Raw genomic sequence first — 25,769 nt, forward strand, 5'->3', positions numbered from 1 at the left:
CCTGCCCCTGGCTCCGTCTCTGAGAAAGCAGCTCTAGCTCCTTCGTTCTCACGGGCCCTGGAGATTCGCTTTGCACGGCGGAGCCCCGGTGCACCGGCTTTCCTAGGGGCACCTGGCTGTGGGTCCCAGCAGCCCCATGCCTAGCACGGTGCGTGGCACAGAGGGGCAAAGCCCGAATGTTTGTTGCACAAAAGAGGTTCCGGAGTGGGAAGGTGAGAGCAAAGCCTGCCTTATGCCAGTGTCCCTGGGTGCTATCTGCGTGTGGACCCTGGGGGCAGGAGGGCCCCCACTTCCTTCTCTCCTCCTGCCATTCTTGTGGCCAGCCTGGCAGCCATTCTCCCCTCACCAACAGAACTCTGATTGGGTGCCAGCAACAATGTGCCCAGCCTCAGGGGTTAAGATTCAGCTGAGCCATTCTTGGCAATGCCTTTTGCTGGGATTGTTTTCAATCTGGGCGCATTTCCCAGCTCTGGCCAGCAAGCTTTAAGGGGTCGGGCGTTTTGGGATGAGAGAGAGGCCTTATTGCCCCCTTCCCACCTTTACTGTTTCTTATGAGGACACGATGCCAGGAGCTTCTGCAGCCATCTTGTGGCCAAGAGGAGCAAGTTAAGAGAGGCACAGTAATGCCTTGTCCCAGATCCCTGAAACCATGGGGCCACCAGGTACATCCTAGCACCTCTGACCTCCAAACTCATCGTTACAAGAAATAACATCTGCACTTCTTAAGACACTAGTGGTCAGATATTCTGATGCTTGTAACCAAACAGTTCCAAAACTATAATATAAATGTGACAAATGCTGGAGTTTCCCCATCTTATGTAAGTCAAGGGTTTTTATTTGCAAGCAACAGAAACTGACCTTGGCCAATTTAAATAGCTGAAGTATGTATTGGAAAACTGGTAGCTCGCAGGAGCAGCAGGAAGTCCGGAAAGCCAGGCTGAAGAAACAATAGCAATCGAAAGGCTGAGACAGCCGGGCTCTCAGCTAAAATCATGCCAGAGGACACTTCTGCCACCTCTGCAGAATCCAGATGCCTCCGTTGGCACTGCCATCTGCCATGGGCACTCAGGAAACCAGATCCCCCTGCCCTGATGCTATTTCTTTGTACCACCTGTACCTGCCTGGAAACATCCTTGTGGCCCATCCTACATCCCATGCCAATACCCAGCTGGCCGGGGAGCGGGGAAAGTGAGCATGTCAGTGTATTAGCCACTGCTGCATAACAAACAATCCCAAGTCTCAGTGGCACACAACAATAAATGATTGTTTTTCACGTGTCCATGAGTCTGCTGGGGGGGTTCCTATTCTAGGCTGGCCTCTGCTGGGCAGCTCTGCTCCCAGGTGCAAGGCTGTGCTGCATCCGCCTGGGCCCGGCAGTTAGCCAGGGCACGTTCTCCTCCTGCAATGGTGCCCGAAGACAAGTGGAGTCACGTGAGGGCTCCCAGGGTCTAGATTCAGGACTCATACACTAGCGCTCCTGCCCAAGTGTCTTTGGCCAAGCAAACCACATGGCTGAGCCCACAGTCAGAAGTGGGGAAACAGCCCCCACCTGAGGGAAGAACGGCAGGGGTTTGGACACAGGAACGGGTGGGGAACTGGGGCTGACAGTTCCATTGGTCGCCCTTGGCTTGGGGGCTTCTGTTGTTAGTGGAGGACTGACGTCCCCCTGTGGGGACTCTCAAACTTGGATGGGGACCCAGAGGCTGGGCAACCAAAAAGAAAAGCTCTGCTTCTCCTCTGCCCCCTGGAAGTTGGGGATACTTTTTTTTTTTTTTTTTTAAGAGACAAGATCTCACTCTGTCGCCCAGGCTGGAGTGCAGTGGCGCAATCATAGTTCACTGCAGCCTTGAACTCCTCGGCTTAAGTGATCCTCCCAAGTAGCCGGGACTATAGGTGCGTGCCACCACCCCCAGTTAATTTTTTTTTCATTTTTTTTAGAGACTGGGTCTTACTATGTTGCCAGGCTGGTCCAAATCTTGGGCTCAGGTGATCCTACTGCCTTAGCCTCTCGAGCAGCTGGGACTATAGGTGCCCAACACCATGCCAGGCTAATTATATATATACATATATATATATATTTTGAGACAGAGTCTTGCTCTGTTGCCTAGGCTAGAGTGCCCTGGCGTCAGTCAGCCTAGCTCACAGCAACCTCAAACTCCTGGGCTCAAGCAATCCTCCTGCCTCAGCCTCCCAAGTAGCTGGGACTATAGGCATGTGCCACCACACTCAGCTAATTTTTTCTATTTTTAGTAGAGATGGGGTCTCACTCTTGCTCAGGCTGCTCTCAAACTCCTGACTTCAAGTGATCCTCCTACCTCGGTCTCCCAGAGTGCTAGGGTTTCAGGCGTGAGCCACTGCACCCAGCCTGACTAATTATCTTTTTTTTTTTTCCAGAGATGGGGTCTTGCTATGTTGCCCAGGCTGGTCTCAAACTCATGGCCTCAAGCAATCCTTCCACCTCAGCCTCCCAAAGTACTGGGATTACAGGCATGAGGCACTGTGCCTGTCTTTCTGCCTTCTTTTTTGTCGGGGCTGTGAGTGTCCTGGGCTCTCAGACAGCAAGGAGGGGGTCAGCAAGGGCTCAGCCAAGGTTCAGGGACATTGTGGGTGTCCTTGGGAGCCTACCCCAGACATCCTTCAGCGCAGGTGGTTCATGGGAGAAGGCAGACTATTGGCTGTCTCCCAGAGCCTCCCCTGAGTCCCCTGCCTGCCTACCTGGCCCCAGCCTCTCGATGCCCTCTTTGGCAGTCAGCCTTGTCCCACCCCCCACCAGACACTCAGGCCCAGATGGAGGGGAGGGGGGTCTGGGTCCACAGGTAACCTCATCACCTCATTGTAAAGAGTGGGCTCACGTCTGGCATTTCTGGCTTCCATGGGGTCCTTTCCTCTCCATGATCAGACCTGGCTCTTCCTTTGCTTTTAAAACTGTCTCTGGCTGGGGGCGGTGGCTCATGCCTGTAATTCCAGCACTTTGAGAGACCAAGGCTGGCTGATCGCTTGAGACCAGCCTGGGCAACATAGTGAGACCCTCTGTCTCTACAAAAATGTTAAAATTAGCCAGGCACAGTGGTGCATGACTATAGTCCCAGCTACTTGGGAGGCTGAGGCGAGAGGATGGCTTGAGCCCGGGAGTTCAAGGCTTCAGTGAGCTATGATGACACCACTGCACTCCAGCCTGGGCAACAGAGCGAGACTCTGTTTCTAAACACATAAAGTAAAATAAAACTCTGTGGGATGATGAGGGCCTGGTTTGGAAGTCAAAGATGAGCCCTGGATGGTTTTCGTCTCTCCCTCCTGGCACCAAATGGCCCTAATTCACCTCCACAAGATGTGGGTACCTCAGATCGATGAAGATCCCATATAAGGAAGAGGAGGAGAGCAAAGCATGAGAACTAAGGCCTGCGAGGTAGCGTTTTGCTTTCCTAACAGTTACTGAGAACTTGTGATGAGGCAGGCGCGAGCTAAGTGCTTTCTGCGTGTTATCTGTTTAATCTCCCCAAGGGCCTGCTATGAGGAGTGTCACTATCCACATTTAGCAGGGGAGGGCACCAGGGTTCAGAGAGGTGAAGACAATTTCCCGTTGTCACACAGCCGTGCTGGACCACACAGAAACTCTCAGGAGTTTAGGTGCATATATATATTTTTGCTGTTGTTGTTGTCATCCAAGTGGATATGAAGGAGTTTAGGTTTTTATTTAACTTGTTTTAGAGGCTTTAAGTACAAGAGTGCTATGGCCTGGATGCAGGGGAAAGAGCATTTCAAGAAAGAGGGGGAGGCCGGGCGTGGTGGCTCATGCCTGTAATCCTAGCACTCTGGGAGGCCGAGGCGGGTGGATAGTTTGAGCTCAGGAGTTCAAGAGTGAGACCCCATCTCTACTAAAAATAGAAAGAAATTATATGGACAACTAAAAATATATATATAAAAAATTAGCCGGGCATGGTGGCGCGTGCCTGTAGTCCCAGCTACTTGGGAGGCTGAGACAGGAGGATCGCTTGAGCCCAGGAGTTTGAGGTTGCTGTGAGCTAGGCTGACGCCATGGCACTCTAGCCTGGGCAACAGAGTGCGACTCTGTCTCTCAAAAAAAAAAAAAAAAAAAAAAAGAGGGGGAATAGGCTGTGCAAAGGCCCTGAGGCAGGACACAGCAAGGCTGGAATGCTGGGTGTGAGAAAGGGAAGGGTAGGAGATGATGCTGGGGAAGATGGCAGGGAACAAACGGAGCCAGGGCAAGCTATGGAGCAGAGGAGACCAGATACTGGAGGCAGTGGGAAGTGGTTTATAAGATACGCTCTGTAACTCAAGTGAAGCTCTTCAATAATTGGATACTTCCAGCTCCTTGGGATCAGGGCTAATCAGAGAGTGAGCCAGGGCTGCATAAACCTAGAGGGAGGAACCCAGCTCTCCTTGGAGGTCAGGATGGGCTTTCTGGAGGAAGGGACATTTGACGTGGGTTTTGAGCGATGAGTAGGAGTTTCTCAGGCAGAAAATAAATTAATTCAACAAACACTTTCTACCAACCTGCCCCCTCTGTGCCTTGTCTTGTGTTAGTTCTGGGGACACAGGGGAACAGAATGAACACAGATAACTATAAAATGAGGCCAAAAGTGCTCAGAACCTTCTGGGGATAGAGAACAAGCCTTAAGAGGAAGGAATCACATGGTCTGTGTCCTTTCCACATCACACAGGGAACTCCAGCTCACTCCTGGCACATTTGGGAAAGGTGAACGTACTTTTAGCCTCTGATCTCAGCTTAGTCCACAGGGGCTCAGACAGGACCCCAGAAACAGCTGTCTAAAGAGAATGGGATGTTTCTGGGTCACGGGACAAGATACTGGAGGGCCACTTCAGATAGACCCTCAAGGAGAAGTCTGAAAGAGGAGACAGTGCCAGTCACAAAAGATAAACCTGTGGGCAGGGTTATCCAGGCAGAGGGAACAGCACATGCAAAGATCTGGAGGTGGAGCAGCAGGAGGTTGGTGTGGCTGGAGTGGTGGGCCCCGGGGGCTGCCGGAAGGAGGGCAGATTTTTTTAAGTGTGATGAGAGTGTGGGATCTGCCCTGGTTTACAAAGACCATGGGCAGCGGCAAGGAGCATAACTGGACTGCACAGGGGGCAGCAACTCCCTCTGGTGAGGGAAGAAAGCAAAAACTGCAGGGCTGGATTCCGCCTGGGTCACAGGACACTGTGGCCTCACCCTCCTTGGGCCTGGGGTCAGCGGAGCAAGGAGAAGGACTTGGTTGCTGTACGGCCCGTTGCACAATAAGCAGGCTGGCTGCTTCCTCTGACTCATCACCAGGGTTTAGGATGGATCAAGTTACGCCAGGGCATGGGGTGAATGGAGGCTGGTAGGGACAGTATTAGACTCTCACTTCTTCACGTGCAGGCATGGCCTCTTGCTGCGAGCCGACGACCTCTGCCACCCCTCAAATCTTTTCCCCTCCATCTTTCTGTGTCCAGAAACTGGCTTAGTACAGATATATCTAAGTGACCACGTTAACCAGCATTTACCAAGCACTTCTTTTTTTTTGGCGGCAGAGTCTTGCTCTGTTGCCCTGGCTAGAGTGCCATGGGGTCAGCTTAGCTCTCAGCAACCTCAAACTGGGTTCAAGTGATCCTCCTGCCTCTGCCTCCCGAGTAGCTGGGACTGTAGGCACTCACCACCACACCCGGCTAATTTTTCTATTTTTAGCAGAGACAGGGTCTCGCTCTTGCTCAGGCTGGTCTCGAACTCCTGGCCTCAAGCGATCCTCCCGCCTCGGCCTCCCAGAGTACTAGGATTACAGGTGTGAGCCACCGCACCCAGCCTATTGAGCACTTCTTATGAACTGGGCAGTTGACACACTTCATTTAAACCCTGCAAAACCCAGTGTATGGAAGGAAGCTGAGCTCTGCTGTGAAGCTTGAGTTCTAACCCTGGCTGTGGTGCTTAACTTGCCTTGGGCAGCTGCTGTCCCTGCACTCTGTCTCTATTTCCTCTCTGGCCTCACCGCATGGTGGCAAGAACTAGAAGCCACATGTGGAGCAGGCCCACTGTCGCACCTGACTTACAGAAACTGCAGTCTCGGTTGGTGACAGGAACACAAAATGGACTTCAGAATGACTCAAGCAAAAAAGGGAATAAGTTTCTGGCTCCTATAACTGAAAAGGCAAGGGTGTCCAGCTTCAGGCCAGGCTGGATCCAGGAGCTCAGACAATGTCTCCCTACCCTTTGGCTCTGTTTTCCTCTGTGTAGGTTCACCCTCTCAGCCCAGCTCTCTTCACATGGTGGCCTCTGTCAGTGCAGATTTGTGGTATCCTTCAAACCAGATGTCCAAGCAAACTGTGGGGCGTCTCTTTCCCATGGTTCAAATAAAAGTTCCAGATTGCATCTCATTGGGCAAATTGGGTCACATGCCTGTCCTGAACCAGTTGAGATGGCCAGAGCAATGGGTTGTGCTGACTGGCCAAGTCTTCTACCTTAGGGAGAGATGCTTGCGGGGAGCGGGGTGGTGAGGCCAACCCCATCCACATCTCGATGACTGAAAGTCAGAACCAGTGTTTCCTAAAGTTGGCACCAAAAAGGTGGGGGGGAGAGGCAAAGAGTGTAGAAGTCCATGAAAGTGCTCAAAATCATTTGAGCAAGATAGATAAAACAGAGCCGTGGCAGTGCCCAAGATACTGCAGATGAAAATCTATGTGTTATATATATTTAATATGGACATTTCATTAAAATGTTGTTAAGTGTGAACAGAAGCATGTATGGAAAATGTTGGTGTCCTCCCGGCATGATCTCCGCCGGCGTCCACTCCAGCCATCCCTCACTGTCATAAGAATTGTGGTGTGCAGGTGGAGTCTCCCTGAATTCCTCCAGCTGACCTTCCTAGCTTCCACCCCACTCACACTCTCCAATCCCTGCAGCCTCCTGAATATAAACATTCAACATTGATGTGAAGGTCCCTCTCCTTGGACAGAGACAGCTAGATGTCAGAGCCCGTCCTGCTTCCCAGGTTACTCACCTGCCACTGGGGAGACCCTGTTCCCTCTTTCACAGTTGGGTCTAGGTGGGATTTCTGAACCCTTCTGGTAGCGCCCTGTGGCAAAACAGGGATCCTCAAACAAGACAGGACTGGAGAAATTCGGAGGGAGGAGGCAGAACCTCTGTAATTTTGGTTCTTTGTGCTTCAGGATCCAGAGAACAGCAACTGGTCCAGTGTGAGCGGATAGGAAAAGACAGTTGTTAAAGACAACCTCCAGGTTTATGGACCCGGGTTCAGGACTCAGCTCACTGTCCTCCCCTTCCCTGACTGCGGTGACTGTAGCAGCGTCCCTCCCTCGTGTAGTTCTCCGGCAAGCCCATAGTCTGTCTTCTTTTCCTCATCACATTTATCTCCATCCGAAATGTTCTTGGTCATTTATTTGTAGGTTGTGTCTGCCCCTTTCCGACTGTGTTCCCCTTGAGAGCACGGGCCACATCTGCTTGTTCATGCCTGTACCCCAGTTTGCCCGGCCACACAGTAGGTGTTCAGTAAATACTCAGTAGCTATGAATGAACGCATGCACGGACGGCCAATGCCATGGACTGGTCTCTGAGCTCTGAGTCCCAGCCTAGATTCAGCCTTGGGGTGCCCAGCGCCACTCTTGTGAATTGGGAGGGTCTGGCTCAGGCTGTTTCCCTCTTAGGGGCTCCAGCAGCCCAGCCCGTTCGCGAACCTTGCTCAATTAGCCAGACGGCCGCTGTCCAGCGGGCCAGGCGGCAGACCACTGCGCCTGCGCAGAAATTTCCACGCGCTCCCCCGTTCCCTCCCCGTGGGCTCCGAGCGCCAGGCTGGAGCGCGCGCATGCGCCATCGCCCGCTCGCCGCGCGCCTCTCTCGTGCGCCTGCGCCGCGCTCACGACCGTCGGCGCGCCTGCGTACTGCCCGCCGCCCGTGGGCCCGGCCGGCGCTTGCGCGGTGGCCCGGGCGAGTGGGGGGGCGAGGAGGTGGAGAAGGAGGAGGAGGAGGAGGAGGAGGAGGAGGAGGCGGCGGCGGTGGCGGCGGCGGCGGCGAGAAGATGGCGACTTCGAACAATCCGCGGAAATTCAGCGAGAAGATCGCACTGCACAATCAGAAGCAGGCGGAGGAGACGGCGGCCTTCGAGGAGGTCATGAAGGACCTGAGCCTGACGCGGGCCGCGCGGGTAAGGGGGCTGCCGCCTCTGGGCCGGGGGAGGGAGGGACAGAGGGGGCGCGTGTCCGGCGCGTGCACGGGGCGGGGGCGGGGCGCGCGCGGCGGGGGCGGGGCTTGGCACAGCCCGAGGGGGACAGGTGTCCCCACGCCCGGGACGTCGTGGGCGGGACAGGTGCCCCCACATCATCGATACCTGACGGGGGTACAGGTGCCCCGACATCATTGCTACCTGGAGGAGATGGGGACCTCTACATCATTACTACCGGAAGGGAACAGATGCCACTACATCGTTGTTTCCTGAGGGGGGACAGGTGCCCCACATTATTGCTACCTGGGGTACAGGATGACACTGAGGTGGATGAGCTGGGTGCCGCTTGCAAGCATCATTGTTACCTGGGCGTGGGGATACAGGTGCTTCTACATCATTGGTACCTGGTGCCAGATAAGTGCTCCCACATCATTGCTACCTGAGAGGGACAGGTGCCCTCACATCATTGCTACCTGAGTGGGCCAGGTGTCTCTACATCATTGTTACCTGTGCCCTTGCTCACTGTGTGCTGGAGGAGGAACAGATGTCCCCACTTGCAGACCTCAGATGGGACAGGTATCTCTTCCTCTTGGACACCTGGCAGAAAGGTTCAGATCCCCTCCCCCGTGGTGTCCAAGAAAGCAGATTGTGCTCAGTCCTGGAACTTGGAGTGGAGACAGCTGCCCCTTCCCCATGCAGCCCATATGGTGGGAACCAGGTGATGTTCCTCTCACTGGGACAAGGGACAGCTGGCCACAGATGGCCCCTGCCCTCTCAGGACCATAGTGAAGGCACAGGTCTGCCTCAGGTAGCTGGCATATGTGGTGTACAGGGGTAGGCGACGTTTTGCCAGGCTCCTGGCTGGCAGAGCAGGTACCCTGCTAGTCTCACCTGGGAAGTCGCCATGGGCCCTGAGCAGGGGCTTGGTTGGGGGTGGGGTTTGAGCATGGTACGCACCCTAGCTCCTTGGATGGGCCTCCGTTTACTCCCTCAAGCGTGTGTAGTAAGACCTTCTTCGTGGGTCAGGAAGGTGAGCGTGCTTTGCCTAGGTGGCAGTGAATCTCCATGGTGCTCTTGCAGAGTGGTAGGACCCCTGTCCTGCACCCTGGGGCCTTGGGGAGAGTTTGTGTGGGTGTTGCAGACACCTGCATCCCGGGATTCAGGCACCGATCTGACCGGCCCAGGTGGACTTACCTCAGTCTCTGCTTCCTCAGGTGGAACTTGCAGGTCATGTTATTTTATCATTAGTTGCTTGTTCCTCTGTGAGATTGTGACCTCATAGACCAGGATTTGTGTCTTCGTTTCTGTGTTCGTATTGATTGATCCCTGTCAGCGAGGCACTGCCACAGGTGAGCGTGACACATCTGTCCAACAGCTACGTTCTCACTTGGGACGTAGGGACAGAGATGGTTGTTGAATGAATGAAAGAAAGAAAGTGTATTTCCTGAGTGTCCCCCGCAGGTCAGGGCTCCTGAGGCAGGAGTGTCACTGCTGCTTGTCTCCTGCACAGTGCGTGCTAGCATGCAGTTGGGGTCAAATCGTACAGTGACAGGAAGAAAGTGGTCACAGTAGGTTCACAGCTGTCAGCGCTATTGGAAGCCTGGTTTCTGCGTGGGGTTGGAAATGGATTATTGTTGTTGAAAAGATGTCTTTAAAATAACAGCTTTATCAAGATGTGATTCACATATCGTACAATTTACTTGTTTAAAGTATACAGTGCCATGGTTCTTAGTATATCCACAGAGTTGTGCAACCATCACCAATGTATAATTCTGGAACATTTTTCATCCCTCCAAAAGGAAATCCCGTCCCCATTAGCAATTACTCCTCATTCCCCCTCCCCCTGCCCCTGGCAGCCACTAATCTATCAGAGTTGCCTGTTCTGGGCATTTCATATAAATGGAGTCGTACAACATGTGGCCTTCTGTGTCTGGAGTCTCTCACTCAGCGTGATGTTTTCTGGGTTCACCCATGTTGTAGCATGCATCAGTGCTTCATTCCTTTTCGTGGCTGAATAATATTCCATTGCACAGATATGTTGTATTTGTTTATCCGTTCATTGATGGATGGACTTAGAAATTTCTAAGATACGCAGGCAGCAGTTCTGTTGGCTCTGGTAAACATTTTCCATCTTCCTTTCTTCTGCGTCCCTGTCTGTGTTTATACCTGGGGTGGGGGGCGGAGGGGCCCTGGGCAGAGGTGAGCACACTCTTGATTTTTAAGAGACAGAGCACTGTACAATTCTGTCCCCGCCAGGGGACACTTGGCAATGTCTGGAGGCACTTTTGGTTGTCATGACTAGTGGGTGCTCCTGGCATCTGGTGCCAGGGGTGCTGCCCACCTTCCTATAATGCACAGGGTAGCCCCCACCATGGAGAACCATCCGGCACCCGGGGTCAGGAGTGCCAATGCTGAGAAATCTTTGGTTAGGGGGTAGCATTGAGGGGGCCAGGGTGTGAGCTTTGCACCTGGGCAGGTTGAGTTCAACCCTTTGCACTCACCCATATGGCTGTGCCACCTTGGGCAGGCTGTAACCAGGATGGGCAAACTCATTCCCAGCCTGATTGGCCACCGCACGTGGCCAGTGGCCGTCTGCAGTGCCTGGTGTGGGTGAATGAACCCCCTGGTGCAGGCTCCCCTCCTGCCCTCCCTTAGTGGCTGTGGCCGTGGCTGTGGCACACTGCCTCCCCTGTGGTACACCTGCTCCCCTCTTGTGAATTCTGAAGGATAGCTCACCTACTCCTGTGTGTCTGCTCACGGTCATCGGTGCTGATGGGCACACCTGAGGTGCCTTGTCGCAGTGGAAGGCGAGTCAGCAGACAGGGACCCGAGGGCTGTGTTGGGTGGGGGATGGGGTGTAATGTCGGGAGGCAGTTAGCAGGTCTCAGGGGAGGAGGTGGGTGTGTGAGTGTTCCTTCCCATCCTCAGACTTGGGTCGGCGTGATATGCGGGGAGAGCGGTGATGCTCTGCTGTGTGACTTTAGGCAGATTTCTTAACCTCTCTGAGTCTCAGACTCTGGACCCGTAAAGTTGGGGCAGCTCATTCATTCCACCAAATGACAATTTTCATTGCCTAGAGTGTTCGAGGGATCGTGTTAGGTTCTGGGGACCTTGGTGGTGTACGGGGCATATTGGGGCTATGCTGTTGGGGAGCTGGTGTGGTTTTAGGGGGGACAGGAGAAAATCGCTGCAGATGAATGAAACAGGATGAGAGGTGCTGGGAGAGAAGCAGCACAGTGATGTGCCAGGAGGGGCAAGGGTGGGGGCCAACATGTAGACAGCGGCACGGAGTACCCCTCGCACCCCGAGAACTGGGGAAGAGCATTCCAAGTCGGGGACAGGCAAGCGCAGAGGCCCTGAGGTGGGAAGGCTGTGGCAATGTTGGGAATGGGCAGAGCGCTGTGAGGTTGGTGTGTCCTGGGAGGGAGAGGGGGTGGTAAGGCTGGAGGGTCTTGGATTCCCCCCACCCCAGGGAGGGCCCCAGAGAGGATTGCAATGGTCAGTGGCCTTTTCCGCTGCCGGTTTTTGAAACCGCTTTGTTCAGATGTAATTCCCACAACCTTCAGTCCACTATTCAGTGGTTTTTGGTGTATTCCCCATCGTACAACCACCACGAGTCGCCTGTAGAACATGTCCATCGTCCCAAAAGGAGACCCCGTCCCCTTGGGCCGCCAGCCCCCCTCCCCCTCCCCGATAGCTCCCAGCAGCCGCTAATCTGCTTTCTGTCTCTGTGGATTTGCCTGTTCGGGACATTTCATGTAAATAGAATTATACAGCATGTGGCCTTTTGTGACTGACTTCTTTCCACGAGCATCCTGTCTTCGAGGTTCTTCCATGTCGTAGCATGTGTCAGTGCTTCATTGCTTGTTTAAAAAAGTTTGTGGCAGAATATACAGAATATAAAACTTGCCACCGTAACCTTCTCCAGGTGTGCAGGTCAATTCAGTGGCGGTAAGTACACGCAGTGCTGTGCAGTCGCCACGCCGTCCGTTGCTTCCTTCCTTCGTATAGCTGAGTGATACCCCGTTGTGTGGCTCTGCCACGTTTTTGTCTGTCCCTCTGTCCGCGAACACTTGAGTTGTTTCCACCTTTTGGCTGTTGTGAATCGTGCTGCTGTGGGCATTTGTGTCCACGTGTTTCATGGGCGTGTGTCTTCATCTCCGTGGGAGCGGATTGCTGGATCATACGGTAACTCTCTGTTTATCCATTCAAGGATGCTTCACGTCCTAGGAAGACGGCTGTGGCTGTCCGTGGACTGGGCGAGGGGTGAGTGGTCACTGTGGACGTCCAGGTCACGGGGAGTGATGTCTGAACAGGGAGGTGGGCAGGAGCAGGTGGATTTTGGTGGCATTTTGGCAGTAGAGTTGCCCAGATGTGCTGGTAGATTGGACATTGGGCACTGTGAGGAAGGAAGGGGTTGTGTCACCTGCCGGCCAGAGGCTCGGGACATAGGGGAGCTCCTCATGTGACTGATCATTGAGCACCTCCAGCCACAACACCTGAGCCAGAAAACGTCTCAGGCAAAGCATTGGCGGTGGCACGGCCAGCGCTGTAGGAAGGAGGGTGCCCTCCTGGTCCTGCCCTGTGAAGGTGGTGGCTTTGCATAGCGCAGGCGGGAGTAAAACAGGTCCCCAGGCCTCAGGCACGGCGCTAGGGTAGCTCAGGGTAGCTGAGCTTGGAGCCCGCCCCCAATCCTGGCTTTGGCACCGTTTGCCTCTGTGCCGGCTGCTTCGACTGTCTGGTGCCATCTGCAGCCTCAGTACACACGCAGCAGTCCCTGAGCTGCTCTGTCGCGAGGACAGGGGCATTGCCCTCCCCGTCGCGCCGCCAGCCCCCTCCGAAAACCCCAGCCATCCCAACACCGTCCAAGTTGTGGGCTGCACACCCTGTAGCGGGCTGGGTAGTGGCCCTTAAAAAACATTTGTCCACCTCTGTGGACACCCATAACCCCTGTGCATGGGACCTTAATTGGAAAAAAGGTCTCTGCACTTGCAATTATGGTACGGATGTGGATTTCAGGTGGCCCTAAATCCAATGACTGGCGTCCTTATAAAAAGAGGAGAGGACACAGGGACGCAGGAGAGAAGGTCATGTGACGATGGAGGCAGAGATTGGAGTGATGTGGCCACAAGCCAAGGAATACTTCCAGCCAAGGAGCCCCCAGCAGCTGGGAGGGACGGAAAGGCTCCTCCCCCAGAGCCTCCAGAGCACAGTGGCCTTGATTTTGGATTTCTGGCCTCCTGAACTGTGAGGGAATAAATTTCTTTTGTTTTATGCGCCCCCCCCCCCCCAGTTTGTGGTCATTTGTGACAGCAGCCACGGGAACCTCCCCAGCCCCTACACCTGAGACAGATCTTGCAGCGCCAGGTACCTTGTGGAGACCACCCTGGGATGGGGGGCCTGCAGATGCGCACCAAGGTGTCTGGGCAGGACTGTGCAGGGGAGGGGCAGCGTGTAGCTCGAGAATCTGCATTGTGTCCTACGAGTGGGGGGCAGGAGTTGGGATGACCAGAGGCTTCTCAGAGAGGAAGGTAAAAATTTGTCCCCTGTACCCAAGGATTCCTGCCCCCTGCTCAGCACCATGTGGCTTTCACTTAGTCCCAGATTCTGGGTGCTCAGAGAGGAGGTGTCCTCTTTTGCATCTCATGGATGGGGAAACTGAGACCCACAGCACTGTCCCAGCTGGCAAGAGGCAGAGCTGGCCTTGAGCCCCAGGGCGACCATACAACCACGCATCTGAAACAAAGAGTTAAAAACTAACTAGGCGGGGCGCAGTGGCTCACGCCTGTAATCCTGGCACTTTGGGAGGCCAAGGCAGGAGGATCGCTTGAGGCCAGGAGTTTGAGACCAGCCTGAGTGAGAGAGCGAGACACTGTCTGTTCAAAAAATAGAAAAATTAGCTGGGTGTGGTGGTGTCTGTAGTCCCAGCTACTTGGGAGGCTGAGGCAGGAGAATCACCTGAGCCCAGGAGTTCGAAGTTGCTGTGAGCTATGATGACACCACTGTACTCCAGCCTGGGCCATAGAGTGAGACCCTGTCTCAAAAAACAAACACACAAACAAACAAAGAAGCAAACAAACCCACACGTAAATCTAGACCCTTCTGTTGCCTTACAGAGCCCACATGGCCCTGCTCAGCCCTTGGTTTCTTTTGTGTGACTCAGTTTCCTGAGCTAAACCCATATTTCTCCTGCAACCTTGACCTGGGAGCCATCATTTTCAGACATTAACCATTGTGGTCTTGGAGGCGGTGGCCGTGTGGCACCGTCCCAGGAAGCTTTGTGCGTGGCCCCAGGTTCTTTTCACATCTGTCAGGTCTGGACCAGAGCGAGCACCACTTTTTCCATGGCCAGCGCAGAACAAGCTTCTCGGTTGATCTGATGGTTGCCATTTGGAAGGAGCCCTTCCAGGGTAACCCAGCCCTATTCCTGGTGTTCCCATTCATGCATCCCACAGGTGACTGCTCAGTGTCCCCACGGGCCTGGGGGTCTGTGCCGAGAACCTTCCATGGTCGTGTCTAGTCAGGAGGCAGATCTTAGAGCCATGTAGTGTCTTTTTATTTTACTTTTTAAAAGATGGAGTTGAAATTCACATAAAATTAAGCACTTTAATATACAATTCACACTGTATTTAGTATACAACTCTCACCACCTCTGTCTACTTCCAGCACATTTTCATATCCCCAAAAGGAAACTGTGTCCCCATCAGCAGTCACTCCCTATACGCCCTCCCCCAGCCCCTGGCAGCCACTGATCTGCTTTCTGTGACTGTGGATTGGCCTGTTCTGGACATTTCACGTCAGTGGAGGCACACACTGTGTGGCCTTTGATTCGGCGTCTCTCACTCAACATCATGTTTTCGAGGTGCATCCAGGTGGTAGCAGGTGTCAGAGCTTCCTGCCTTTTCGTGGCTGAGTAATATCCCGTTGCATGGATGGGCCGCCTTCTGTTTATCTGTTCATGCGTTGATGGCCGTTAGGGTTGTTTCCACTTTTTGGCTACTGAGAATCTCGCTGCTATAAACAATCGTGTGTAGGGATTTTTTTCAGTCCCCGTTTTCAGTTCTTTTGGGCAGATACCCGGGAGTGGAATTGCTGTGCACAGCGATGCAGTTAGGTGGCAGGAGTTCAGAGGAGGTGGTCAGGGTGTGCAGTGGCCAGGCCACTTGTTCTGGGGAATCCAGGAGGGCTTCCTGGACCTGCAGGGTGTGTGGAACCAGGAGTGGCAGGGCTAGGTGAGTGCGGGCACCTGTCGCTGGCTGGGGAGCCCTGTAGCTTCTCCCTCAGTGGCTTTCTCACTTTCCTGACTGTGACCCACAATTAGAAATTTGGTTTTCATGGCTTCCCAGCACCCACCACCAAACATGCAGTCAAAACAAAATTCATCAAGGAGTCTAACCCTTACTGTGCGCACGCATGTTAATGTCTGTTCTGTTTATTTTGTTTTGTTTTGTTTCAGACAAGTTCTTGCTCTCTTGTGTAGGCTGGAGTGCAGTGGCGCAATCATAGCTCACTCTAACCTCCAGCTCCTGGGCTCAGGGAATCCTCTGCCTCAGCTTACCGACTAGCTGGGACTACAGGTGTGCACCACCACACCTAGCTAATTAAAAAAAAATTTTTTTTAGAGATAGGGTCTTACTGTGTTGTCCAGGCTGATCTCAAACTCTTGGCCTCAAGTGGTCACCCTTCCTTGGCTTCCCAAAGTGTTGGGGTTATAGGTATGAGCCACCACGCCCAGCACTGTTCTATTTAATAAAAAATGCCAGTTGGGGCCAGGTGTGGTGGCGTACCTGTTGTCGCAGCTACCTGGGAGGCTGATGTGGGAGGATCGCTTGAGCCCAGCAGTTGGAGGCTGCAGTGAGCTGTGATCATACCCATGCACTCCAGCCTGGGTGACAGAGTGAGACCCTGTCTCAGAAAAAAAAAAAAATGCCAGTTTGGACCCACTGAATCGATATCATAACTCACCAATCCAAGGCTCCACAAACTATGCCAATTTTTGTAAATAAAGTTTATTAGAGTACAGGCATGCCCATTCCTTTATGTGTGGTCTGTGGCTGCCTTTCTGGGACTATGGCGGAGTCTCACGCGACAGAGACCGTATGGCCCATGGGGTCGAAGATACTTACCATCTGGCCATTCACAGAAGCAATATATGGCCTCCGTGCCTGAGGGTGTCCCCTGCAGTTTGAGACCCACTGACCTAGAGCAACAGGGAAGATTGGCTAGGGTGCAGTGGGCGGTTAGGGAGAGCAAGGCAGGTGGCACTTCTCCCACTTTTGGGGGCCTCTGAACCACTTGAGAGTTGAGGGATGCAGACCCCTGGCTCCCCATGATTAATTCTGCTCCCAAAGGTCCAGGCTGGGGGCTGGCATTGCAAGTGGGGATCTGAGGGCCCTGCGGTACACACTTTATTTGGAGGCCTGGGCACCTGGGTCCACGGTGCCAGGTAGAAGAGGGGGTCAGCCTTGGGCATGAGGGGAGTCGGCTGGCTGGCTTTGGGTTGATGGCACAGTGGTCGTCATTGGACCAAACAGCCAGGGAAGGTCTTTTCTTCCCTGTCACTGTCCTCAAGGTTGGCACAGTGCTAGGTGGCCCCCACCTTGGCCAGTCTTATCTCCACTCTGCCTCCTGAGCTCCTGTCTATGTAGTGGGCCTTCTTGTTCTTGCACACAGGGCTGGGCGTGGTTAATTAGTTTACACCAGGTGAGAGCCCAGGGCTGAGTGTCACCCGGCTGTGCTCCTTGCTGGGGGGCTTTGTGGTTCCAGCTGGGGGCTCTGTGAGATGCATCAGGGACAGTGCCTCAGGGGTCAGGATTTGAGTCCTTAGTGCTAGAGATTTCTTTTTAAACAGGACCCTCTGTAAATTGCCTTGAGGATGTAAGGGGTGGGGTCTGGCTTGAGCCGAGACTGGCCTGGGAGAACCCGGCCCAAGCGCAGTGCCAAGGAGTGTAGCTCGCTCCGTGCAGATTGGTCTGCCCAGGGGCATTGGCAATGTTTGGGGACATTTGTGGTTGTCACGACTGGGGATGGGGGGTGCTACTGGCATAGAGTGGGTAGAGACCAACGATGCTGCTCAGCACCTTCCATTTCTCGTGTCTGTCCCGTGTGTGTGTGTGTGTGTGTGTGTGTGTGTGCATGAGGCTCTCCGGGACACGTGCCTAGGAATGGCCCCGCCTGTGAGTCCCTGAGCCCCTGCAGTGGGGCGGAGGGTGCACTGGCTTGAGGTGTGCCAGGCAAGGGGGATGCTTTGGGGTGTTTAGCAGGTAATAGTGACAGGGTTTACTGGGAGGGTGTGTGGGGGCTCCCAGGCCACAGCGCGGGAACCAGAGACGAGGGGGCAGGCATAGGAGAGTCCTGCCCCACCTTGGAGCTCTCGGAGTGAAACAGGCCCCCCATTTCTGGCTGGGGTATGTCTCTGGCCCCGTCCTCCCTCGAGCACATCTTGCATGACCCCAGGGCAGAGAAGGGCCCCCTGTCTCAGCCAGGCATGGCTGTGGTGCCACCTGCCGGATGGGGGTCCAGGTGTGCAAACAAGGAAGCCACCACATATGAAGGGGGCCGGGGACGCAGAGAGAGTCAATATTTACTATTTGCTAGACGGAAACGAAGCTTGGCTGGGGCTTCCGCCTGGGGTTCTTGGATGGGCACGGACGGGAGAGAGGCCACACAGCCGGCCTCAGCCCACTCTCTGTTCCACCGCTGGGTGAGATTAGGCCTGGATGTCCCCTTTGGGCTCTGCTCCCTCTTTGGTGAAGTGGGGGTCATGTGGTCTCTGCCTCAGCAGATGGTGGCGAGGCTTGGGTGAGTTAAGGCATGTTGTGTGTTCACGTGGAGGTGTGTACACAGCACACTCGGGGCGGGCGGTCGGGGGACACTGGGCAGGCGCTCAGCAGGCAACCTGAGGGCAGGCGCTGGAGTCTGACTTCCCTGAGGACAGGCCTGTCGCTGGCCCCAGGGTGGGAGAGTGGTGTGGCAGTCCTGGAGCTCTGATTTTGCTGAGCCAGCTCTGAGTCTATAATGACTCGCATGGCACGTTCTGGGGTGGACCCTCAGGGTGGGACAGGCTAGGGCAGTGTGGTGGCACCTGTCCAGCCCTGTGAGCCCCCCAAGGGAGAACATGAGAAGCACTGGGGTGGCCTGATGAGGTTCCCTGCACTGGTCAGGGTTTGGCAAGTCCCTTCGCTCCGTCGGTCAGTATTTATTGAGCACCTCCTGTGTGGTGGGCCCTGGGGGCACCTTGCAGAACAAGTGAACTGGAGACCCTGCCCTGGGAGTGCACGGAAAACCCACCCCGACAGCCCACTGGCCTTGGCTCCTGAGGTCGTGCTGGTGAGCCATGGGATCGAGGCCCTGGCACGGGCTTGGAGCCTGGTCAAGGGGTGATGGGTGCCTGGGGAAGGTTTTGAGCAGGGCAGTGGTGTGAGATTTATGTTTAGCAAAGATCCCTCTGCCTGTTGCGTGGGGACAGGCCTGGGAGGAACGAGGGCAGGAACAGCAGGACGCCTGGGAGGGGCCGCCATCCCCTGGGAGATGGTGGGCACTGGGGTCTGTGGGGACATCGGGGCTCAGGGAGGGCAGTGCTTGGCCCACGGACACCAGTTCATACTCCTCAGAAGGTCCGATGCCCCAGGAGGGGTGGCAAGGGGACGTTTATATTAAATGGCTTGTCTTGCTCTCTGGTGGCCCTCACACTGAGGAAGGTCAGTTCTGCAGCAGCAGAGAGACTTTGGGTCCTAGTTTCATCCATGAAAGTCTCCCTTCTCTGTATTTGGGTACACCCTGCTGGTCCCGGGAGTTTTGCTCTGTGGCAGGTGTGCGTGTGCGTGAGCGTGCGTGTGCGTGAGCGTGCGTGCGTGTGTGCAGTTCCGAGTCTGCGTGAAAGGGCAGCTTTCTCGTTTGTCACCAGTTGGGTATGCTGATACCCTGTTCTAGTGCACCAACCCCGGTCCTGCCCCCCCATTCCTGTACTGTTGACTAGCCTGTCCCGAAGACCACCCTGGAGCCTGGGGGCTCCCCATCCAAGGAGTGAAGCCTCCCTGAGAGCTTCTGCAGGCTGGCTGTCCTTCCCCTTCCTGCTGGGATTTGGGTTGGAGGGAAGCTCTCTGTCATGACTTTTTTTTTTAAATAAAAAAAATCATTTATGTTTCAAAACTTAGATTAAAATTGAAAACAGAAACGCCAAAGCACTTCCCGTTTCCTCTGCATCTGGCACCACTCACCTGGGTGCAGAGGGTGGGTGGGTGCACGCCAGCTGGTCACTCGCCCGGAAATCTCTGGGAGGAAGTGTCAGGGCAGCCAGGCAGGGTGCCTGGGGCTGGTTCTGCAGGGCTGGCCGTCCCTCAGGTTGGGGACACAGGGAGGCTGAGCAGACGGGCGAGCTGCCCTGGCTGCGGAAGCGGGAAGGGGACCTGCAGCGAGGCTGCCTGGAGGGGCCCCCTGTGTCTGCTGCTGCTTTTCTCTAGCAACTGAAGACAGGGGCTCCCTGCTGCCCTCCTCCCTGGGCGCCCTTGCATCTGTGAGCATCCTGTTTCCACTGCACCGTGGGAATCCCTCTGTCCTCCCTGGCAGGCGAGCTTGGTGGCTGTAATTAGGACAGGAGCGGCTCATTAAATCATCACAGAACAAATGCACAGACCCCAGGGGTGATTTATGGCCCCAGCAGCCTGTCTTTGCCCCCAGGCGGCCTCGGCCTCTGTTCCGTCTGGAGCCGGTAATCCCTGCGCCGCTGGCTTGACAAAGGCGGTGGGAGGAGCCGCCAGGGTCAGCAGAGGGTGGGGGGCTGCCCGCCTGGGGGGCACTTGTACCCAAGATTCCTGCCCTCCGGCCTCCAGCGCCCAGCCAAATGGCTTGTCACGCTGGTCTGTGTGCCTGTGTCGACTCCTGCCAAATGGTTCGTCTCTGTGCCTGAGTTTGCCATGGCTGGAAAGGGGATGCTACCCAGCCCGGTTGCAGAGTGTCCTATGGAGTAGTCAGTGTGCCCCACGCAGGCCCTTAGCCCCGGGCCTGGCCCTGGTGCACCCTGTGGGATGGCCGCTTGCGATGTGCCTCTCGGGCAGCCGTGAGGGCAGGATCATGCCTCGTTCCCCGTCGTGCCGCGGCCCAGCATGGGACAGATAGTGCTCTGTGGCTTATGAACCATCTGTTTAGTTTCGTTTGGGGTGGGGGGGGCTGTTCATTTCCTATACCTTTTTCCCTTGGGACAGTGTTCTAGACTTTGTGAAAAGTTGCGGAGGCAGTACGGAGACGCCCCTCACCCAGCTTCCCTCGCTGTGAACGCGCCACGTGACCTCGGTGTGGCGGTCAAACCAGGACCTCGGGTTGTCACAGAAGCGAAGTGCTCATTTTCTTTTCATAGTTTTTCTTTTTTTAAAATTGTGGTAAAATACACATAACTCAAAAGTTACCATCTTAATCCTTTTAAGTGTACAATTCTGGGGCATTAAGTACGCTCACACTTTTGTGCAACCATCAGCACCAGCCATCTCCAGAGCTTTCATCTTCCCGACGGAAACTCTGTCCCTCTTAGACACTCCCTGCACACCCCTCCTCCCCTAGCCCTTGCCACCTGCCATTCTACTTTGTGTCTCTATGAGTCTGGGGACTCTAGGGGTCTCGTATGAGTGGAATCACACAGTATTTGTCCTTTTGTGTCTGGCATATTTCACTTAGCAATAGTGTCCTCAAGGTTCATCCACATTGTAACATGTGTCAGAACTTCCTTCCTTTCTAAGGCTGACTGTTACTCCGCTGTATGGATGGACCACATTTTGTTTATTCATTTATCCGTTGACGGACATTTGGGTTGTTTCCATCGCTTGGCTATTGTGCGTAGTAATGCTATGAACATCGGCGTACAAATATCTCCGTGAGTTCCTACTTTGCATTTTTTTGGGTATATTCCCAGACATGGGATTGCTGGATCATAATTCTATGTTTAATTTTTTTAGGAACTGCCACAGTGTTCTCCAATAGTGGCTATACCATTTTACATCCCTGTCAGCGATTCCCAAGTGTTCCAATTTCTCCACATCCTCATCAACACTTATTTTTTGGTTTTCCGATCATAGCCATCCTAGTGGGTGTAAGCTGCTATTGTAGTTTTGATTTGCGTTTCCTAATGAATGGTGATGTTGGGCATCTTCTCTGCTTATTGGCCATTCGTACATCTTCTTTGGAGAAATGTTTTTGCAAGTCCTTTGCATATCTTTAAATGAGGTTGTTTTTCTTTTAGTTGTTGGGATGTAAGAGTTCTTTATATATTCTGGATGTTAATCCTTATCAGCTATATGATTTGCAAATATTTTCTCCCATTCCATGGGAATGGGGCCTTTCCACTCATTTGATTGTGTCCTTTGATGCACAAATGTTTTTAATTCTGGCAAAGTCCAATGTATGTATTTTTTCTTTTGTTGCCTGTGCTTTTGGTGTCAGATCCAAGAAATCATTGCCAAATCCAGTGTTGCGAAGCTTTTCCTCTGTTTTCTTCTCAGAGTTTTATAGTTTTAGCATATGTAGTTTTAGTTTTATAGCTTCAGCTTTTATGGTTTTAGTTATATAGTTACAATTTTAGTTTTTTAGTTTTATGGTCTTTGATCCGTTTTGAGTTAATTTTTGTATATGGTGTTAGGTAAGGGTCCAACTTCATTCCTTTTGTTTGGTTTTGTTTCTTGTGGGGTTTTTTAGAAAAAGTCTCTCTCTTTTGCCCAAGTGAGAGTGCAGTGGCATGATCACAGCTCACTGCAGCCTCAAACTCCTGGGCTCACCTGATCCTCTTGCCTCAGCCTCCTGAGTAACTGGGACTGCAGGTGTGCACCACCACGTCTGGCTCATTTTTTAATTTTTTTGTAGGGACAGGGTCTCCCTATGTTGTCCAGGCTCGTCTCAAACTCCTGGCCTCAAGGGATCCTCCCCCGTCAGCCTCCCAAAGTACTGGGTTTACAGGCATGAGCCACCATGCCTGGCCACCATATGAATTTTAGGGCGGATTTTTTTCTATTTCTATAAAAAAGTTGGAATTTTGATAGAGATTGCATTGAATCTGTAGATCAGTTTGGGTAGTATTGGCCATTTCAACAATATTGTCTTGTTCTCCTCCCAGCTATGTGACTCCGGGCAAGCACATAACTGGCCCCTGCTTCAGTTTCCCCATCTGTATGTTGTTTCACAAAGGGGGTTAACCTTGTCAGTGCGTGCAGAGCCTTTAGGACCATAGCTTTTGCAGTCGGTGCTCTGTGAATGGAGTTGTGTTTGCCGGGAGGGCTTCCCGGAGGGAGGAGAGCCCCGCGGTGGGACAGGAGGGATGGATCCGAGTGGTTGGTGCCAGAGGTGGGTGGGGAGGGGAAGAGTGTTTGGGTGGAGGAGGAACAGCATGTACGGAGGCCCGGAGGCCTAAGGGGGCAGGTGGGGAGGGAGGAGAGGAGAGCCAAATCCAGAGGACCCAAGAGCCACGCTGTGGAACTTGGACATGATCCCAGAGCTGGCTGCGGGGTGGGGCAGGGGAGACCTGGGATCAGCTTTGAGTTTTAGGGAGAGCTTGAGAAAAGATGGTGAGGGGTGGCAAGGAGGACATTCGAAGGAGGTGTGGGACCTGGAGGGGTGCCTCAGGAACCTTGGAGGAGAGGTGACCACCAGGCCAGCTGCAGTGGGGTGCCCTGCGGGAGGAATGGGGCCACCCCCAGAAACTCTGTCCTAGGGCTGGGAGGAGCTGGGGGTTGTGGGGTGGAGGAATTGGGGATGGGATGAGCCTGATGAAGGGTCCCTGGGATGGAGGAGGCCCCTGGGGCATCACAGGGAACATTCTGGAGGCAGGGCCAGGGTGCCATGCGAGGGTTGGCTGATAAGAAGGGGTGACACATGAGAAGTGCAGAGGCCTGAGTCCTTGGAGAGCTGAGTTTGAGGGGCCGGATGGGCTTGGGAAGGAGCAGTCTTGGTGTCCCTGGATGAAGGGTGTGGACCGAGGTCAGGGCTCCTGCGGGGCTGGCCCTTCCCTTCCTGCTGCCATTTGGGTCCCTGCAGTATCTTCCGTGGTTGCTTGGTCCTGTCCCCAGCACCGTGGTGCTCAGATGTGGCTGGACTGTGTCTTCCCGCCCCGGCTTGGCCACGGTGCCCTCCTGCCGAGGAAGGCCCAGGCCTGCAGCCACCCGGCTGCTTCTCCCACCTGCTCCTCACTGACCTGTCCTTGGTGAGCTACAGCCTCCTCCCAGGCCCGGGAGAAAGGCCCTAGGGAAGGTCTTGCACCCTCAGTGGGACAGATATCTGCCCAGAGCCAGCCGTGAGCCCCATGGCAGGTACTTGGAGGTGCGGGGTCCTCGGGCTGTTCCTGGAGCCCAGTGGCACTCCTGGGCGAGCCTTGGCCTTGGAGCAGGAGCAGGTGCAGGTGCAGCTGGCGGTGGACACAGCAGCTGCAAAGGCTTGGTGTTGGGGGGCTGCGCATGAGGAGGTGGTGGCCGAGGGGACGAGGCCTCCCCAGCCCGGTGCCCACAGCTCCTTCGCCAGGGACCACTTTCCTCCCCTGACCTGCACCTCTGGCCTCTGTCCTGCTGTCCCCTTGTGGTGCCTTCTCAAACCCGTCCTGCCCTTCAATCCCATCCCTCCGGCAGTGGTGGGACATCATCCCCCAGGCATCGGCAGGAAGTTCGTGATGGGGTATGGCCACTGGAGCAGGGGGCGGGGGGTTCGGCAGGAGCAGGGGGCGGGGGGTTCGGCAGGAGCAGGGTACAGCTTTGGTGGGAGTGGCTCAAGGCCTGAGTTGGGGTCTAGACGGGAAGGAGGGAGACATCAGGAAGAAGGATGGGCAGCGTCTGCCTGGGGGCGAGAAGGGGACAGAGAGTGAGTGCGGGGGCTGGCCAGGGACTGTGTCTGCACAAGGCTATGGATGGGAGTTGGGTGAACCAGTGCACCTGTTGATACCCTCTGGGGCCCTCTGGGGAAACTGGAAGTACAACTGGGGCCGGACCTGGGAGAGACAGGTCCCTGGGACAGGTGAGGCGAGTCTCTAGGTCTCTTCTGCCCTGGGTGGTCTTCCTCATGCCTGGACATCTGCCCACCCCGATCTGTCCAGAGGTTGCTGGAATGTGTGGCCAGGATCGGGGGCCCATCTCTGCGGTTATAATCTGAGGGCCTAGGACACCTGCTCTGTGTCCCCTTGCCATGGATGGGCCACTGTTCCCATGTCGCCCACCCCACACTGGGGCCTCGGTCCTGCCTCCGCTCTGCGAGGGGGACTGTGCTGAGGGAAGGCAGTTAAGGTCTCTCTGGGGTAAGTCCTTCTGGTGGCTCTGGTCACACTCAGGGTGGGATCCCACCAGGGTTGGCTCCTTTGAGGCTCCCCCACGCCCCACTCACCCTGGCCTCACTGGTCCTCCCCCGTCGTGCTCATCCTGTGACCCAGGGCCTTGGCACTTACAGAGCCTCCTGTCTGGAGTGTTCTTGCCAGCTCATCGTCACCTCCATGGCCACCTGTCTCCTACCCTCCATTTCCTGCTCGTTTTCCACACAGCCCCCTCGCTCAGAAATCCCAACCTCCTTCCCTTGCCTGCCCCTCAGCCGTCCCGCCCTGCGCCCATCTGAGCCGGTGCAGTTCCTCCCGGGCCGGCCCCCTGTGCCTGGACACCCGCCCAGGCCTCCCTTCCTGCTGGCTGGGGGCAGTGCCTGGCCAGCGGATCCTTCCCAGAGGTGGACCAGTCCTGCCGGCTGGGCTGGACATGCAGGATTTTCTAGGGCTGCTGGAGGGTGGAGCTGTCCCCTCCACAGGGGCTCTGGGTTGGGGTGTAGTGAGGGTTACTCCCCCAGGCACTCCTGACTCTTGAGACAGCCTGTCCCCAGGCCTTGCCCCCAATCCTCTGTCTTAGCTCCCTTCCCACCCTGCAGCGTCCCCTCCCCAGGGCTCTGCAGACACTCAGGCTGGGGCTGCTAATGGTTAACTGCCGATTTCCTGGGGGTTTTGGCTCAGGGGGAGACCCGCATTCCGCATTCCAGGCTCCGCTTGGCCGCATGCAGCATCCTAGCTCTGCACCTTGCCGTCCCAGATGGCCCACTTCTCAGGGAGGGGACTTCTTGTAGAAGGGGGCCCTTCCCTCCAGGCGTGGAGTTGGCCAAGCAGCTGCCAAGCTGGAGCCAGAAGCAGTAGGGACGAGTTGGCCTTGGTGGCCCCAGGTTTGCAGCCTGCTGGGTGCCCAGGGCCAGCTGGGACATGCGGTGTGAGGGGACCGATGCTGCGCCTCCATTCCTGGGGGGGAGGGGGCGGGGCAGCGGCCAGGAATCCTGGCCCCAGGTTGTCCGCACTTCTGGCATTCCAGGAGAAGCCAACAATTCTGATGTTTAAGTTAATTTAAAAAAAAAAATGTAAAAGTTGGCCACCAGTTTGCATTTTTTAAAAAATGCATCTCAGACCTCGGAAAGGCCACAGCTGGGGCCGGCCAGCCTCTTCCTGCCTGCCAGGTTCCAGGCTCTGACGTGGGCCTGTTGGCGCGAGGGCCTCTGGGATGCAGTGGATAGGGCGGCCGTTCCTTTCCGGGGCGGGGGGTGCCGGGTGGTCCTGCCTGTTCCTGGCTGCTCTGTGAGGGGCGTGTGGTGGGTGAGGAGCGCGTGGCCGAGGGT

At 55.0% G+C, this 25,769-nt stretch overlaps 1 protein-coding gene across 2 annotated transcripts in view; it reads left to right on the top strand.

Moving 5' to 3' along the window:
- The first annotated feature begins 8,019 nt into the window (after window positions 1-8,019).
- CRTC1 (CREB regulated transcription coactivator 1) overlaps window positions 8,020-25,769 on the top strand; it is a 66,112-nt gene continuing 48,362 nt past the window's right edge. For both annotated transcript variants that reach the window (XM_069494181.1, XM_069494189.1), the window contains exon 1: window positions 8,020-8,153. In XM_069494181.1, the coding sequence (XP_069350282.1) occupies window positions 8,028-8,153 (126 nt within the window). In that variant the 5' untranslated portion in view covers window positions 8,020-8,027. The remainder of the gene's footprint in view (window positions 8,154-25,769) is intronic.

Source organism: Eulemur rufifrons, chromosome 2 (genome assembly GCF_041146395.1).
Source record: "Eulemur rufifrons isolate Redbay chromosome 2, OSU_ERuf_1, whole genome shotgun sequence".
NCBI lineage: Eukaryota > Metazoa > Chordata > Mammalia > Primates > Lemuridae > Eulemur > Eulemur rufifrons.